The sequence below is a fragment of the Priapulus caudatus genome, unplaced genomic scaffold (genome assembly GCF_000485595.1).
Source record: "Priapulus caudatus unplaced genomic scaffold, Priapulus_caudatus-5.0.1 Scaffold21, whole genome shotgun sequence".
Lineage (NCBI taxonomy): Eukaryota > Metazoa > Priapulida > Priapulimorpha > Priapulimorphida > Priapulidae > Priapulus > Priapulus caudatus.
In genome coordinates this window covers 409,489-421,617 of record NW_014577082.1, presented here as the reverse complement: position 1 = coordinate 421,617, position 12,129 = coordinate 409,489, and the positions used below count along the sequence as shown (strand labels likewise).

The following is a 12,129-nucleotide window of genomic DNA, read 5'->3' as shown; positions in this document are numbered from 1 at the left end:
TCCCTTCCTCCTTCACCACCACCTTCTCCCTTCTCCCCTTCCTCCTTCTCCACCACCTTCTCCCTTCTCCCCTTCCTCCTTCTCCACCAGCTTCTCCCCCTCCTTCTCCAGCAGCTTCTCCCTTCTCCCCTTCCTCATTCCTAGCCATATTGAGTCGGCCATACGGCCGCCGTGCGTATAGCCATATTGAATCTTATCCACACGGCCGCCGTGCGTATAGCCATATTGCAAGGCTCGACACTAACTTTTTTTTTCAGTGGCCCGATCGGGCCACCAAAATCATTGATTTTCAATTTTTTTTTTTTGGTTCACAGCCACTTGTTAAGAATGCTGTGGACGTCACTGTATGATGTATCATATGGTTCCATGTGATCATTATCCAAAACCGTGCCATATGTTTGAGTCTACATTTGTGGATTTAATTTATGAACGTGTATAGGAAAACAAATTTTCATACGATGCTAGGTGAATGATGGTAGCTCGTGAGCTCAGGGTTGTTGAGTTCAACATAATAAATCATAGCTAGATTAAAGTTAGAAAACGTTGGCTTTCAAATAATTAGGCCTCATGCACTCATTTATTTTGTATTCACTCCTGATGTAATATTATACACACCTTTCTGGATCCAACTGCCATCTTGCCCGACCAATGCTAGATTTAGAGTTCTATCTGAGATATGTGACTATTTGCAGCGGAAGGGCACAGCAAAGGTGAATGCACTGCTGGAGCTAGAGAAATCCGTACAGGAGCGCTGGGACAGCGAACACGTGTTTGAAGAAAATGCACAGGAAGGGTAATCTGTCATACTGATACATATCTAGCAAGGATCAAATTCTACCATGAAGGCCCGTCTCCACACACGCGGCGCGGCACGGAACGCCACGGAAACAGCGTCGTTCACCCCTACCGGCAAAGTTCAAATCTATTATATCTTATGGTGCAGTCTCCACTGACACGGCACGGCGCCAGCCCGGTTTCACGGTGCCGGCTGCCGTGTATGGAGAAAGACAGTTGAACCAATCAATGCGATTGTTTTTTATCACATGTTCTGCTCGCGCCACTATCAGCCAATGGACAACGAGCACATGCATAATTTCTGAACACTGAACTAGAGTGAACACAATGCGCTCATACACAATGCGCGAAATCACAATGTATTTTTTTTCCAGCACAACGGCGCTGCGTTTTGCTGTGTCGTGTCGTGCCGTGTGTGTGGAGACATAGTTTGACACTGAGAGCAAGTGCTGCCCTTGCCGTCCTCATTTGTCATGATCTAGCGCTTGAAAGTTTAATTCTATCGACAGCAATGGCTATGGGCTGCCTCGTGGGTTGCAGGCCTGCCTCGTATTTCATATTTTGTATGTATATTGCAATATAAAGTGTTGATGAAAAGTAAGTTGTCAGGGTGCCCATCTGACTTGTCATGGTACCCTAAAATTTACCCTAAGCAACACTTGCTGCCCTCTAAAATATTTAAATTTTATTCTTATTGTGGCTTAATTTCAATTCATGGGCAAATGTGAATATTTCTTCCTATTTTCCTTCCTTGTGTATATATGCAGTAAGAAAGTAATGAGTATAATTATGTAATTCAACTACATTATAAAGTGATTAATATGATCTTTTCCAGGAGAGAGAAATATTTCGTCACGTTTCCGTACCCATACATGAATGGACGTCTGCACCTTGGGCACACATTTTCACTATCCAAGTGTGAAGTGAGTTAATTGTGAGGTTTTTGTTTATGAGCCTATATATGCCCATGTGTCTGTTTCTGTGACAAATAGTATGTTATGAAATGTATCAATAACAGCTTGGTAATAATAAAATGTTTTTGAGGTTGACAACCTATCAATAAATATCATTCTTCACTAAGCCAGTGTAGCATTGCACTTGCATCAACTTGCACGAGCTGTTACACTGCTATGTACAGCACTCGACTGTCCCATTGTTATGGATTGAAAAATTATTCCATGTTTTTCTCTAATAGCTAATTCTTATTACATTCTCTTGCGGTACCAACTTGCTATCAATAGTGTAACACGTGATAAACATGCATCTAGTTTTTTCTAGTTTTTTTGACATTCATGCAGTTTGCAGTCGGATACCAGCGACTCCATGGAAAACAGTGTTTATTTCCTTTCGGGCTCCACTGTACAGGTAAATCTGTCAGAATTTCTTGTTAATATCATGCCATATTGTGGTCTATTGCTACTTTGCAGTTCATTATCATTTCCATACTGGATATAAGCATTGAGAAATATTACAAAAATATTACTTTTCCCTCACTAATTGCTGATATATTTTAGTATCTGACAATGTACGCATACACAGTGTTTGTGCGCTTTCCGCCGATCAGTGTTCTCACGTGCGTTGTGCAGGAATGCCGATCAAGGCATGTGCGGACAAGTTGAGGCGGGAGATGAAGGACTATGGATATCCGCCACAGTTTCCCGACGACGACGGCGACAGGGATGCAGCGCAGATGACGAGTGTGGCCAGTGCGGCCAGCGTCGCTGAGGTTCCCGTAGACAAGTCAAAGGGCAAGAAGGTAGCATTCACTCAGTCGTTACAGCAGTAGGTCGTTTCGGTACCTGTCGGGTGGTCGGTTTGTGCTTTCCACCACCAGATCGCTTGACTGTAATCGTGTTACACTATACTGGCCAGTGAAAAAAATACACGGGGGCTCGGGGTGATTTAGCCCCCGAAATGCCGAAAGGAGCCCCCGTAAATTTGCATAGAGTTCAATGGAAACCAAATTTTAGAGTGCTATTTTCATGCGCGCGAGCTTGAAAAGTAGCCCCTGAAAAATAAATTGAAATTTTTTCCCTGATACTGGCCCGCCGTTCAACTACTCGGAACTGCTCGGCAATGTTTGGGACGGTTTGCCATTATACAGGACTGTTTGATGTTTCACATTTGAGAATCCACTGTTTTTTGTTACTTTCATCCATTTGCTGGGTCAGATTGATTCACCCCCATCATCTGCACCTCTTGTATGTAATTATGCTAGAGTCTAGCGCTCATCCTGTATGCTAAAGTAGGTTTGAAGATGATGAATTTGATGGTGAATTAAGAGAAAGGTGGTGACAACATTATCGCTGAGGAGAAATTTAGAAGACATTGGAAAATGGCTAATCAGATTATTACTGTGCAGAATGTCCAGAGAAGCTGTTGTTTGTCCTAGCCTGGAAATGTGTCTGAGTGCTAAATCGGTTCATGTGATTAGATCAGCATCTGATAAATGTACTCTCTGTAGAAAAATTGCTTAAATAAAAAGCAAATTCAGCCGTATATTTAGGCTTTTACACCATGTATTTCATAGCCCGACCAGGAGACTGGCTTCAATATACAACCTAAAACACCCATCCATCTTATTTCTCCTGATACTTTTACTCATAGGTCACATACTCTCAAAACTAAAATATTCAGTAAATCCCATGGGGATGACGGCATTTAACAAATAAGCATTTTTTTCATGTAGAGCAAGGCGGCAGCAAAGGCAGGCGGTGCTAAGTACCAGTGGGAGATCATGCGCTCCATGAACATGTCCGACGAGGAGATTGCCAAATTTGCCGATCCCAGCCACTGGCTCGGATACTTTCCACCGCATGCTGTGGAAGATCTCAAGAAAATGGGAATCAAAGTTAGTATTAATAAGATGTGGAAAATCTGTCACGTGATTTTCGAGTGTAGGGTTCTGTGTGTTCTTTCCTTATTTCATACTTACCTCTTCAGCCAGATGTAGATGTTGTTTGTTAATTAGGGTCTAAATAGGGCTAGGTGTGGGGAAGCCATATTAGTGGTACAAATAAAGTTTGTTAGTTTTAAAAGCAGTTAGAATATGAGTTAACCTGTTTACCTAGAAAGTCCTGAACATTGAGAACATGTCTATTGTTGATCAAATATAGTAACATGTTTAATATACTCAATATACTGATACGGAAGTTCAATCTACTGTCATGGAGGCAAAAAAAACTTGAAACGAAAGTTTGTTCACTAATTGTTGACCGGGGATACAAAGTACAAAGATTGTATTTGGCCTGAATTTCGGGGAGTTCCTTGAATATAAGGAAAAATTGTAGTAAAACGTTTAAGCAAATTAAGGTATAAAACCCCCTAATTTAGGCATCTCTTTTTGCCATTAGGTGGATTGGAGACGCACCTTCATCACAACGGACGCCAACCCCTACTACGACTCGTTTGTCAGGTGGCAGTTTCTGCATCTGAAGGCCAGAAATAAAATCCTATTTGGCAAAAGGTAGTGTCACGTTAGTGTACATGGTACAGCTTAATTTGGTCAAAGGGTCCCAAATGATTATCATGCATGCAAAATACCTCATGGACTAGACTAGGCAACAGAATAGGGTAATTAGTAGGTAATTAGTGATTTAATGTTAAAAAATTGAATTAAAAACATTTATCCACGATATTTCATCAAACTGCTAAACTATCACGAATAGACTTGTAAACAAACTAGACATAACCAGTGATAAATTTTCAGGTATACAATATTTTCTCCAAAAGATGACCAGCCATGTATGGACCACGACAGAAGTACTGGAGAGGTATAAACACACATTAAGTTTCTATACAAGTTTAAACATTACTAGGAACATTTGTTTAAACTAATGTATTATTTGTTAGTTATTTATCCTTTGTTTATGTGTAACTATGTGCCATCCTTAAATGTTTAGTATTAGGTTAATTTAGTTCAACAGTTTTAGATGTGAATGTTATAGCAATTAAATTAATTAGTAATTACTCACTTTACTACATTTTTCATGTTATTATTGCTTTCCTGTGATTCCTTATTGCAGGAGAAATGTTTTGCCACAGTCCCTATTCAAATATTTTGCGTTTATCCTCACACACACCTGTTGTATTGCTTCGTAACTTCTGATATATAATAGTCTTTTATTATTATATATTTATTTATTTGTATGTTATATATTTATATTACCTATAAATTTTATTATTGCTTGACTAGGGAGTTGGACCTCAAGAATACACACTTATCAAGATGAAAGCAGTGGAGCCTTTACCACCAAAGTTGCAGTAAGGATCCGATTGAACAATATATCAATATGAAACTATGTTAATAATTTGAACACTGAATTACAAACTAAATAGCATGCCTGAACAATGTATGACTGTCATCATATTTTATTGAAATTGGAATTATATGCATATTCAAATTTGATATTTTACCAACTTGGTTTTGTGTACCTTGGGAATCTTTTGAGTTATCTTGATCTCTGGTTTCGCCTAACGTTAATTTTCTCAGTCCACAAAACTGTATGTTGCCCTCTTTGATAGTCAATTGTTCTATATTGTGTTAGATCACTTGGTGGCCGCCCAATCTATCTGGTTGCCGCGACCCTGCGTCCGGAGACGATGTACGGCCAGACGAACTGCTGGGTGCGTCCCGACATGAAGTACGTGGCACATGAGCTCGCGAATGGTGAGGTGTTTGTCTGCACGCTGAGAGCTGCACGTAACATGGCGTATCAGGGCTTCACCAAGGTCAACGGAAAGGTCGACGTCCTGCTAGACATCGTTGGACAGGTGCGTAAATACGAGCGACATGTGCAAAGAGTCGGGTGACGTCGTGTTATGTTACGTCTCTATCGCTGTTGTGAATTACGGATGTGCTATACATGTCTTCTGTTGTAAGTAAATGCAATCTTAAAACTGGAACAATGCTTCCTGCATGAATGTTGTTCTAATTGAAACGAAATATATTGGATTTAATGTATTGCATTATAATGGCATAATTGCAGTTATTGCATTTATAGGATATAATGGGCATGGGTCTGCATGCACCTTTGACAAAGTACAAGATGATTTATACGCTTCCGATGCTAACGATTAAGGAGGATAAAGGTAAGTGTTGGATGGAATTTAGTTGTGACTGTAAAGCTTTACATTTTGCATGTTACATCTCTAGTTTTCATTGTCTATAAATAATCAACGGCTATCATCGAGACATTGTGTTGTAATCATCGAGACAGGTGTCCACACTTCATGTAACTGCATTCGCAGAGGTGCTATCTCAGGCAACCCTAGCTTTCGTTAAAAGTACCTCTGTAAAGCATTTTGCAATTTAGTAATGTAGCTATCGTGTGTCGATATAATATGTTCATGCAGGATTATGTTACTTTTAATCATTATTTCTCTGCAGGCACGGGGATTGTCACCAGTGTACCGTCAGACGCCCCAGATGACTTTGCTGCTCTCCGAGATCTCAAGAAGAAGCAGCCTTTCCGTGAGAAATACGGCATAAAGGATGAGATGGTGCTGCCTTATGATCCCGTATGTGACCAAGGAGTAAATAGATTGGGAGTGGATGAGAGAGAGGGGAAGTTGAAAGATGAGAGGGGTAGGTGTTAAGGAGTATAGGAGAGGGTAGAAATCAGGAGAACTGGATAATAGAGATGGGCGCAGAGGAGCGAGAGTAGAAAGCCAAAGACTGGATGAAAGATTTGGAAGCATAATGGACGACAGAAAGCTAGAGACAGAATGAGAGAGTGGAAAATGAAGTAGAGGTGGGAACCATTCTGGGGGTGGGAAGAGAAGCTAGCATCGAGATATCATATATTGTGGGAGGCCAGAGGTGTGAGTGTCACTGCTGTCATATACACTTATTACTGGTCATTGTTGATGAAGTATTATTTATGATACCGTCCATGGGCACAGGTTGAATGTTCTGCATTCATCCTGCATTCATTGTATGTTTAAACAGCTAAGCTTATATACACTCCGGGTGAAAGCTAGTGGCTGCTAAGGAGAAGCTCATCGGATTGCCAGATTCACGCTAATCTAGTGAGCTGTCTTCTGTGTAGGTGCCGATAATTGAAATTCCGGGGTTCGGTAATCTATCAGCCGTGACTGCCTGCGAGCAGCTGAAGGTGCAGAGTCAGAATGACAAGGATAAGCTGACTGAAGCCAAGGAGAGGGTCTACCTCAAAGGCTTCTACGAAGGTGTAAGTGATACAGTCTTGCCGTGTGGTTGGGAGCCAGGCTGCGGACAGCAGAGTGCAGTCGGATTTCAGAAATAGTAACAAATTTTAGAACTCTGTTAAAAAAAACTGAAGTAGAAATAACGAAACATGTTTTATAAACACACTTTACTCATTATTAGAGGAGTAATCAAGTAGGTTCCTATCCGAGAGACAAGGCAATATTTGTAAATTTGTGGAACAGCCGAACATGACAGCGAGCTATCAACAACAGAGCAAAGGTTTCTTGATAAACTCTTGGAGAAGTGTAACCGTTTTTTTGATGGTCCACCTATTTCAAATAAGAAAAAAGTTAAAATAAAGTAATTGCATACTATAGGTGATGCTGGTGGGTGACTGTAAAGGCGAGAAGGTCCAGGATGTTAAGAAACCCATTCAGAAGAAGATGATTGATAGAGTAAGTGCATTAGTAGCAGCATTATGTTAATTAGTGATCATAGTATGAGATATATATTAATTGTAATGATTATGGCCACTTTACTGTAATCACATGTTGACAACAAATGCTTTGTGTAAACTTCGTCAATGTGCTGACTGACCAGAGGTATCCTTTACACTTTTGGCCTCTCTTACATGTAAAGTGTCTTTGTTTTCTTATGTTTTTTTGAATGATGACAGTATCACTAAGTGCAAGATTGAGTGGCGTTCTTTACTAGTCGGTAAAGTGCAAGTTGGTTAGTTTTGATTGCGTTCACTGCTGCAGAATGAAGCTGTTGTCTATCAGGAGCCAGAGAAGAAGATCATCTCTAGGTCTGGTGACGAGTGCGTGGTCGCACTGTGTGATCAGTGGTAAGCTGACTTGGTGTATAGAGTAATCTATTGCTCCTCCCTTCAGTACGCATTATGTAACTAAGCTTAATCATGTTAATGTAGCGGGCATTTGAAAAATAACTGTCATGGTCCGTTTACAAACTCGATGAGTTGGCCTGGATATTTCACTATTTTCAATTATTGTATTACAATTTAAACATGCATGAGTTCAGGAGAAATTCTGATGCAGGTATCTGGACTATGGTGAGGAGGGCTGGAAGAAGGAGACGACACAGTGCCTGGATCAGATGGAGACATACCTGGACGAAGTGCGCAGGAATTATTTAGCAACTCTGGATTGGCTTCACGAGCATGCGTGCTCGCGTTCGTATGGCCTGGGTGAGCAAAGCCTGTCACTTATTATTAGCTCATCTGACATAGTCAGATGCAGCTTGTAGAATCGCATGAGCGTGCGTCCGTGCGTGCGTCCGTCAACAATTGGGCACAAATCTAAACGGCTCGACGTACAGATTCGAAAGTCGGGACGTGGGGGGTAATCCGAAAACGAGTTGGAATGTCGAAGCTGGGGGGCCAAAGGTCAAAGGTCAAAGGTCAAGAGGTGTAAAAGAAGGGGGAACATTCCCTCCTTAAGGTAACTTAAGGTATAGGGAGGAAAGTACCTTACTGTACCTTAGGAACTTAAGGTATAAGGTAACTTAAGGTATAGGGAGGAAATGCAGAATTACGGCACAAATCTAAACGGCTCGACCTAGGCTCGTGATAGTCGGTGTATAGCATCATGGTAGGAAAAGCCATCACTGTGCGGAAATTGGAGGTCACAGGTCAAAGGTCAATGGGGCACAGGGCAGATTTTAGACATTTTCTGAGGACATGGCTCTGGACGGAGTGATGAAAAACCTTTTTTGTTTCCAGCGGTTGACCTAGCATTTTTAGGCTTTGATTGAAAGGACCATGAAATGTACTTTCTGCTGACATGCGAAGAGTAAAGTGTCGGATAACCTTTTGCACCTCAAGAGGAGGGTTAAACATTGATTTGTTTCTCAAACTCCGTGGCGGCAGTAGTCCTGGTGGTTGTGCGAAAGCTCCATTTTACAGTGAAATTCCACACATAACTCTTACTTGAACAACCGCTTACTTAGGAGATAATGAGCAGACTTATATATGAGATTCTGTAGTGTACATTATGAATAGTTGGAATACAGTCACTAGCACTCAAATAATTACCAGGAGTGAGGCTGCGGATTTCCTCAACTGAATTTTCTCCTCAAATTTTGGCACCAATATAGATGCAAGTGTGTACGTTCTTGAGCTTATTTGGTCCACTAATCACTGGCCTACCTTGTACTGAAATTAGTTTACATATATTTGCTATCGTATTGCTGCTAAATTGTAATCTTGCACGAGCTGCCTCTGGTTGTATCAACCATTGAGCTATTTTTTAACGAGCCAGATGTGCCCGCCAAGGGGTTTAATGTAGTTATTACCTGACACCATAGAACGCACGTTATGTATAGTAATAATATGGTAATTATTCGGCTCCTGCGTTTTTGCAATCCGCTCGTCACACTGAGAGCTGCCATTGCTGCATATGCTCTTGGCTGACCGATGCAACGATGCTTTTGATAGCGGCCCGCCAATCTATCGGAATTTATTACACTAGTTTAAAGTGTTGTTTTTTGTGGGTTAGAAATTAACGTATGTATAGGACGTCTTGCTATGCACAAATGAATTTATAAGCAGAACACCAGACACCAGATGAGCCCTATCGCTCTCTGCGGCACTTGTTGTTCAGCTTATCATTACCTCCGCCAAGTAAGGGTGTCAGGAGGTTGTTTTCACCGGCGTGTGTTTGACTGTTTGTTTGTGGGTTTGTGGGTTTGTTTGTGTACAGCCTAACTGAAAAATTTATGGACGGATTGTCATAAATTTTTCAGGATAGGTCAGAAATCGCCCAACTTAGAATTGATGAATTTTTGGTCGTATCCGGATCCAATTAATTAATTAACTAATCAATTAATAATAAAATTTTTCAGGATAGGTCAGAAATGGGTAACTTAGAACTGATTACATTTTTGTGGTGATCCGCCGATCCAATTAATTATGTAATTTAATAATTAATATAATTATTAATTAATTAATTAATTTTCACTTTAGGTATTAGTGGCTGGCCTTGGCGGGGTTGAGGTCTGTGCTCTTCGAGGGCGGGGGAGTCGGCGTGCACCGTGGGGCCCCCGTGCTCTCAGTTCTTTTATCAGTATTCTTCTTTCTGCCTTCTTCCTAATAGTATCCTCGCCAGGGGTGCTTGCCGCGGAGTTATGGTTCTACCGGCGGTGTTTGAGTTTGGTGTGTGGGTGTTGGAACAGCACGTTTCAGTTCACTTCCGCCTAGTCTCGTGCGCCTGGCTGTAGACTTACAAACACGCACACCACAGGCTAAGGGCACCACACAGCTCCTCCGCCCACCTGCCACGCTCGCATCTCAGCGAATATCTATCTATCAAATAGTGCTCCGTATCCGGAATGCAATAAATTATTTAATTAATTTAATTAATAATTAATTTCTCAAACTTAATTAATTAATTAATAAATAAAAAATTTCACAGTGAGAGAATTCAGCTGTCTTGGCGGAAGTCTGTGCTCTCCGAGTACTCTAGTTATTGTTATTATTATTATTGTTTTTAAGGGGCATTCTATATTTCCATCTTCCAGCGATATTACTTGTCAGGTATTAGTTGGATTGCACATTTAACATGGCTGCTCATTGGTCGTTGCTTTCTTCTACTTCTACTTCTATACTGGACAGTTCGTAAGGAATAATTAAACATCCAGGGCTATAGCTAGCCATGGGGTGTGACCTAGCTTGGGTACAGCCAGGTAGTTAGCCTTTTTAGCTAAATGGCACTGAGGGTGTTAACAGCCAGAGTTTTTTTTTTTGCACCCTCATTGGTTCTTTTACGTCCCTATTGGTTTTAGTATTACTATATTTACTAATACTGGAGACGGGACTTTCGTTCTACGTCGTAATTGTGTTTGCAACTGCCAAGCTTTGCCCACTAATGTCGCAGTCATTGTGGCAGTTAATTATGGATGCCCCCTAATGGCGACGTTGTTCATAGCCATTTTTTACGACTGCAGAGCGTTGCTTCGCAGCGTAGCAGTCATTAATAGACGTCTTTACGAGTACGCGAAACAACGTTACAGGCACGAAACTGCCGTGGGACCCACAGTATCTGATTGAGTCGCTGTCGGATTCTACCATCTACATGGCTTACTACACGGTGTCACACCTCCTGCAGGGCGGTGTATACGATGGCAGTGGCAAGAGTCCGCTTAATATAAGGTAGATGCACAATATATTGACTCTAGTGCCCTTCGATTGAGGGTTGTAGCATATGATATCATTGATATTACATGTATTATTTCCCTACCTATATTTCTGCACATATTGTCCCGTTAATCCCATTTCATACAGTATATATATATGCTTAGTTAACAATACCTGAAAATCGTTTCTTTGTTCTATGTACATTAATGCATATATATGTACATATAGCTTATAATAAGTTAGGTTGCGGTAATACGTACCTTGGGTTATAACTTTGTTTACTTATATACACCCATACATAACGTAGGTATATTACTGTATGGCATTTTGAATTTGGCAGGCCAGAGCAGTTGACCCCAGAAGTGTGGGACTATGTCTTCTTCAAGGATGCTCCCTTTCCAAAGACGAGCATTACTAAGAGCAACTTGGATGTGATGAAGAAGGAGTTTGAGCACTGGTACGGCGTTGACCTGCGTGTGTCTGGCAAGGATCTCATCCCCAACCACCTGACCTACTATCTCTACAACCACTGTGCCATCTGGCCCAACGACAGGTGCGTTATTCTCAAAGCTGGGGAAAGTAGTGATGTTTTTTTGTGGTCTGCCATCACAATTTTTTGCTGCCTCTGTATCTTGTTGAAGCTGTTGTATAAGTTTGTGTACTTTTCGTCTGTAGAACAAAGTGGCCGAAGGCAGTAAGAGCGAACGGACATCTGTTACTGAACTCTGAGAAGGTATAGCCTGTTGCACGTCGATAGATTGAGCCGACACTGTGTCAAAGTTATTTGGTTACAATCACTCTAGGTAGTTTGTAGCTCGTTTTCATATGATATTGTCATTCCATAGTCTATTGAAAAATGTTGTCAGATGTTTTCTAATGTTGTCAGATTATGCTGTGATTGTGTCTGGGCATGTGTCCATTGCTTATTATTATTATTAGCTCATTTGACGTAGTCAGATGCAGCTTGTAGAATCGCATGATCGTCCGTCCGTGCGAGCGTCCGTCCGTGCGA

At 41.2% G+C, this 12,129-nt stretch overlaps 1 protein-coding gene across 3 annotated transcripts in view; it reads left to right on the top strand.

Annotated features, from left to right (window-relative positions):
* LOC106812845 (leucine--tRNA ligase, cytoplasmic-like) overlaps positions 1-12,129 on the top strand; it is a 28,485-nt gene that overhangs the window by 8,046 nt on the left and 8,310 nt on the right. For 2 of the 3 annotated variants that reach the window (XM_014816831.1, XM_014816839.1), the window contains exons 3-19: positions 1,631-1,718; positions 2,094-2,160; positions 2,382-2,551; positions 3,485-3,646; positions 4,149-4,261; positions 4,505-4,568; positions 4,991-5,058; positions 5,343-5,568; positions 5,799-5,886; positions 6,185-6,315; positions 6,846-6,986; positions 7,342-7,419; positions 7,726-7,811; positions 8,023-8,171; positions 10,994-11,132; positions 11,458-11,670; positions 11,793-11,850. In XM_014816831.1, coding sequence (XP_014672317.1) covers positions 1,631-1,718; positions 2,094-2,160; positions 2,382-2,551; positions 3,485-3,646; positions 4,149-4,261; positions 4,505-4,568; positions 4,991-5,058; positions 5,343-5,568; positions 5,799-5,886; positions 6,185-6,315; positions 6,846-6,986; positions 7,342-7,419; positions 7,726-7,811; positions 8,023-8,171; positions 10,994-11,132; positions 11,458-11,670; positions 11,793-11,850 — 2,041 coding nt within the window. Of the gene's footprint in view, positions 1-692; positions 794-1,630; positions 1,719-2,093; positions 2,161-2,381; positions 2,552-3,484; positions 3,647-4,148; positions 4,262-4,504; positions 4,569-4,990; positions 5,059-5,342; positions 5,569-5,798; positions 5,887-6,184; positions 6,316-6,845; positions 6,987-7,341; positions 7,420-7,725; positions 7,812-8,022; positions 8,172-10,993; positions 11,133-11,457; positions 11,671-11,792; positions 11,851-12,129 lie in introns of those variants that run through there. The other variant, XM_014816848.1, reaches the window with a different exon arrangement.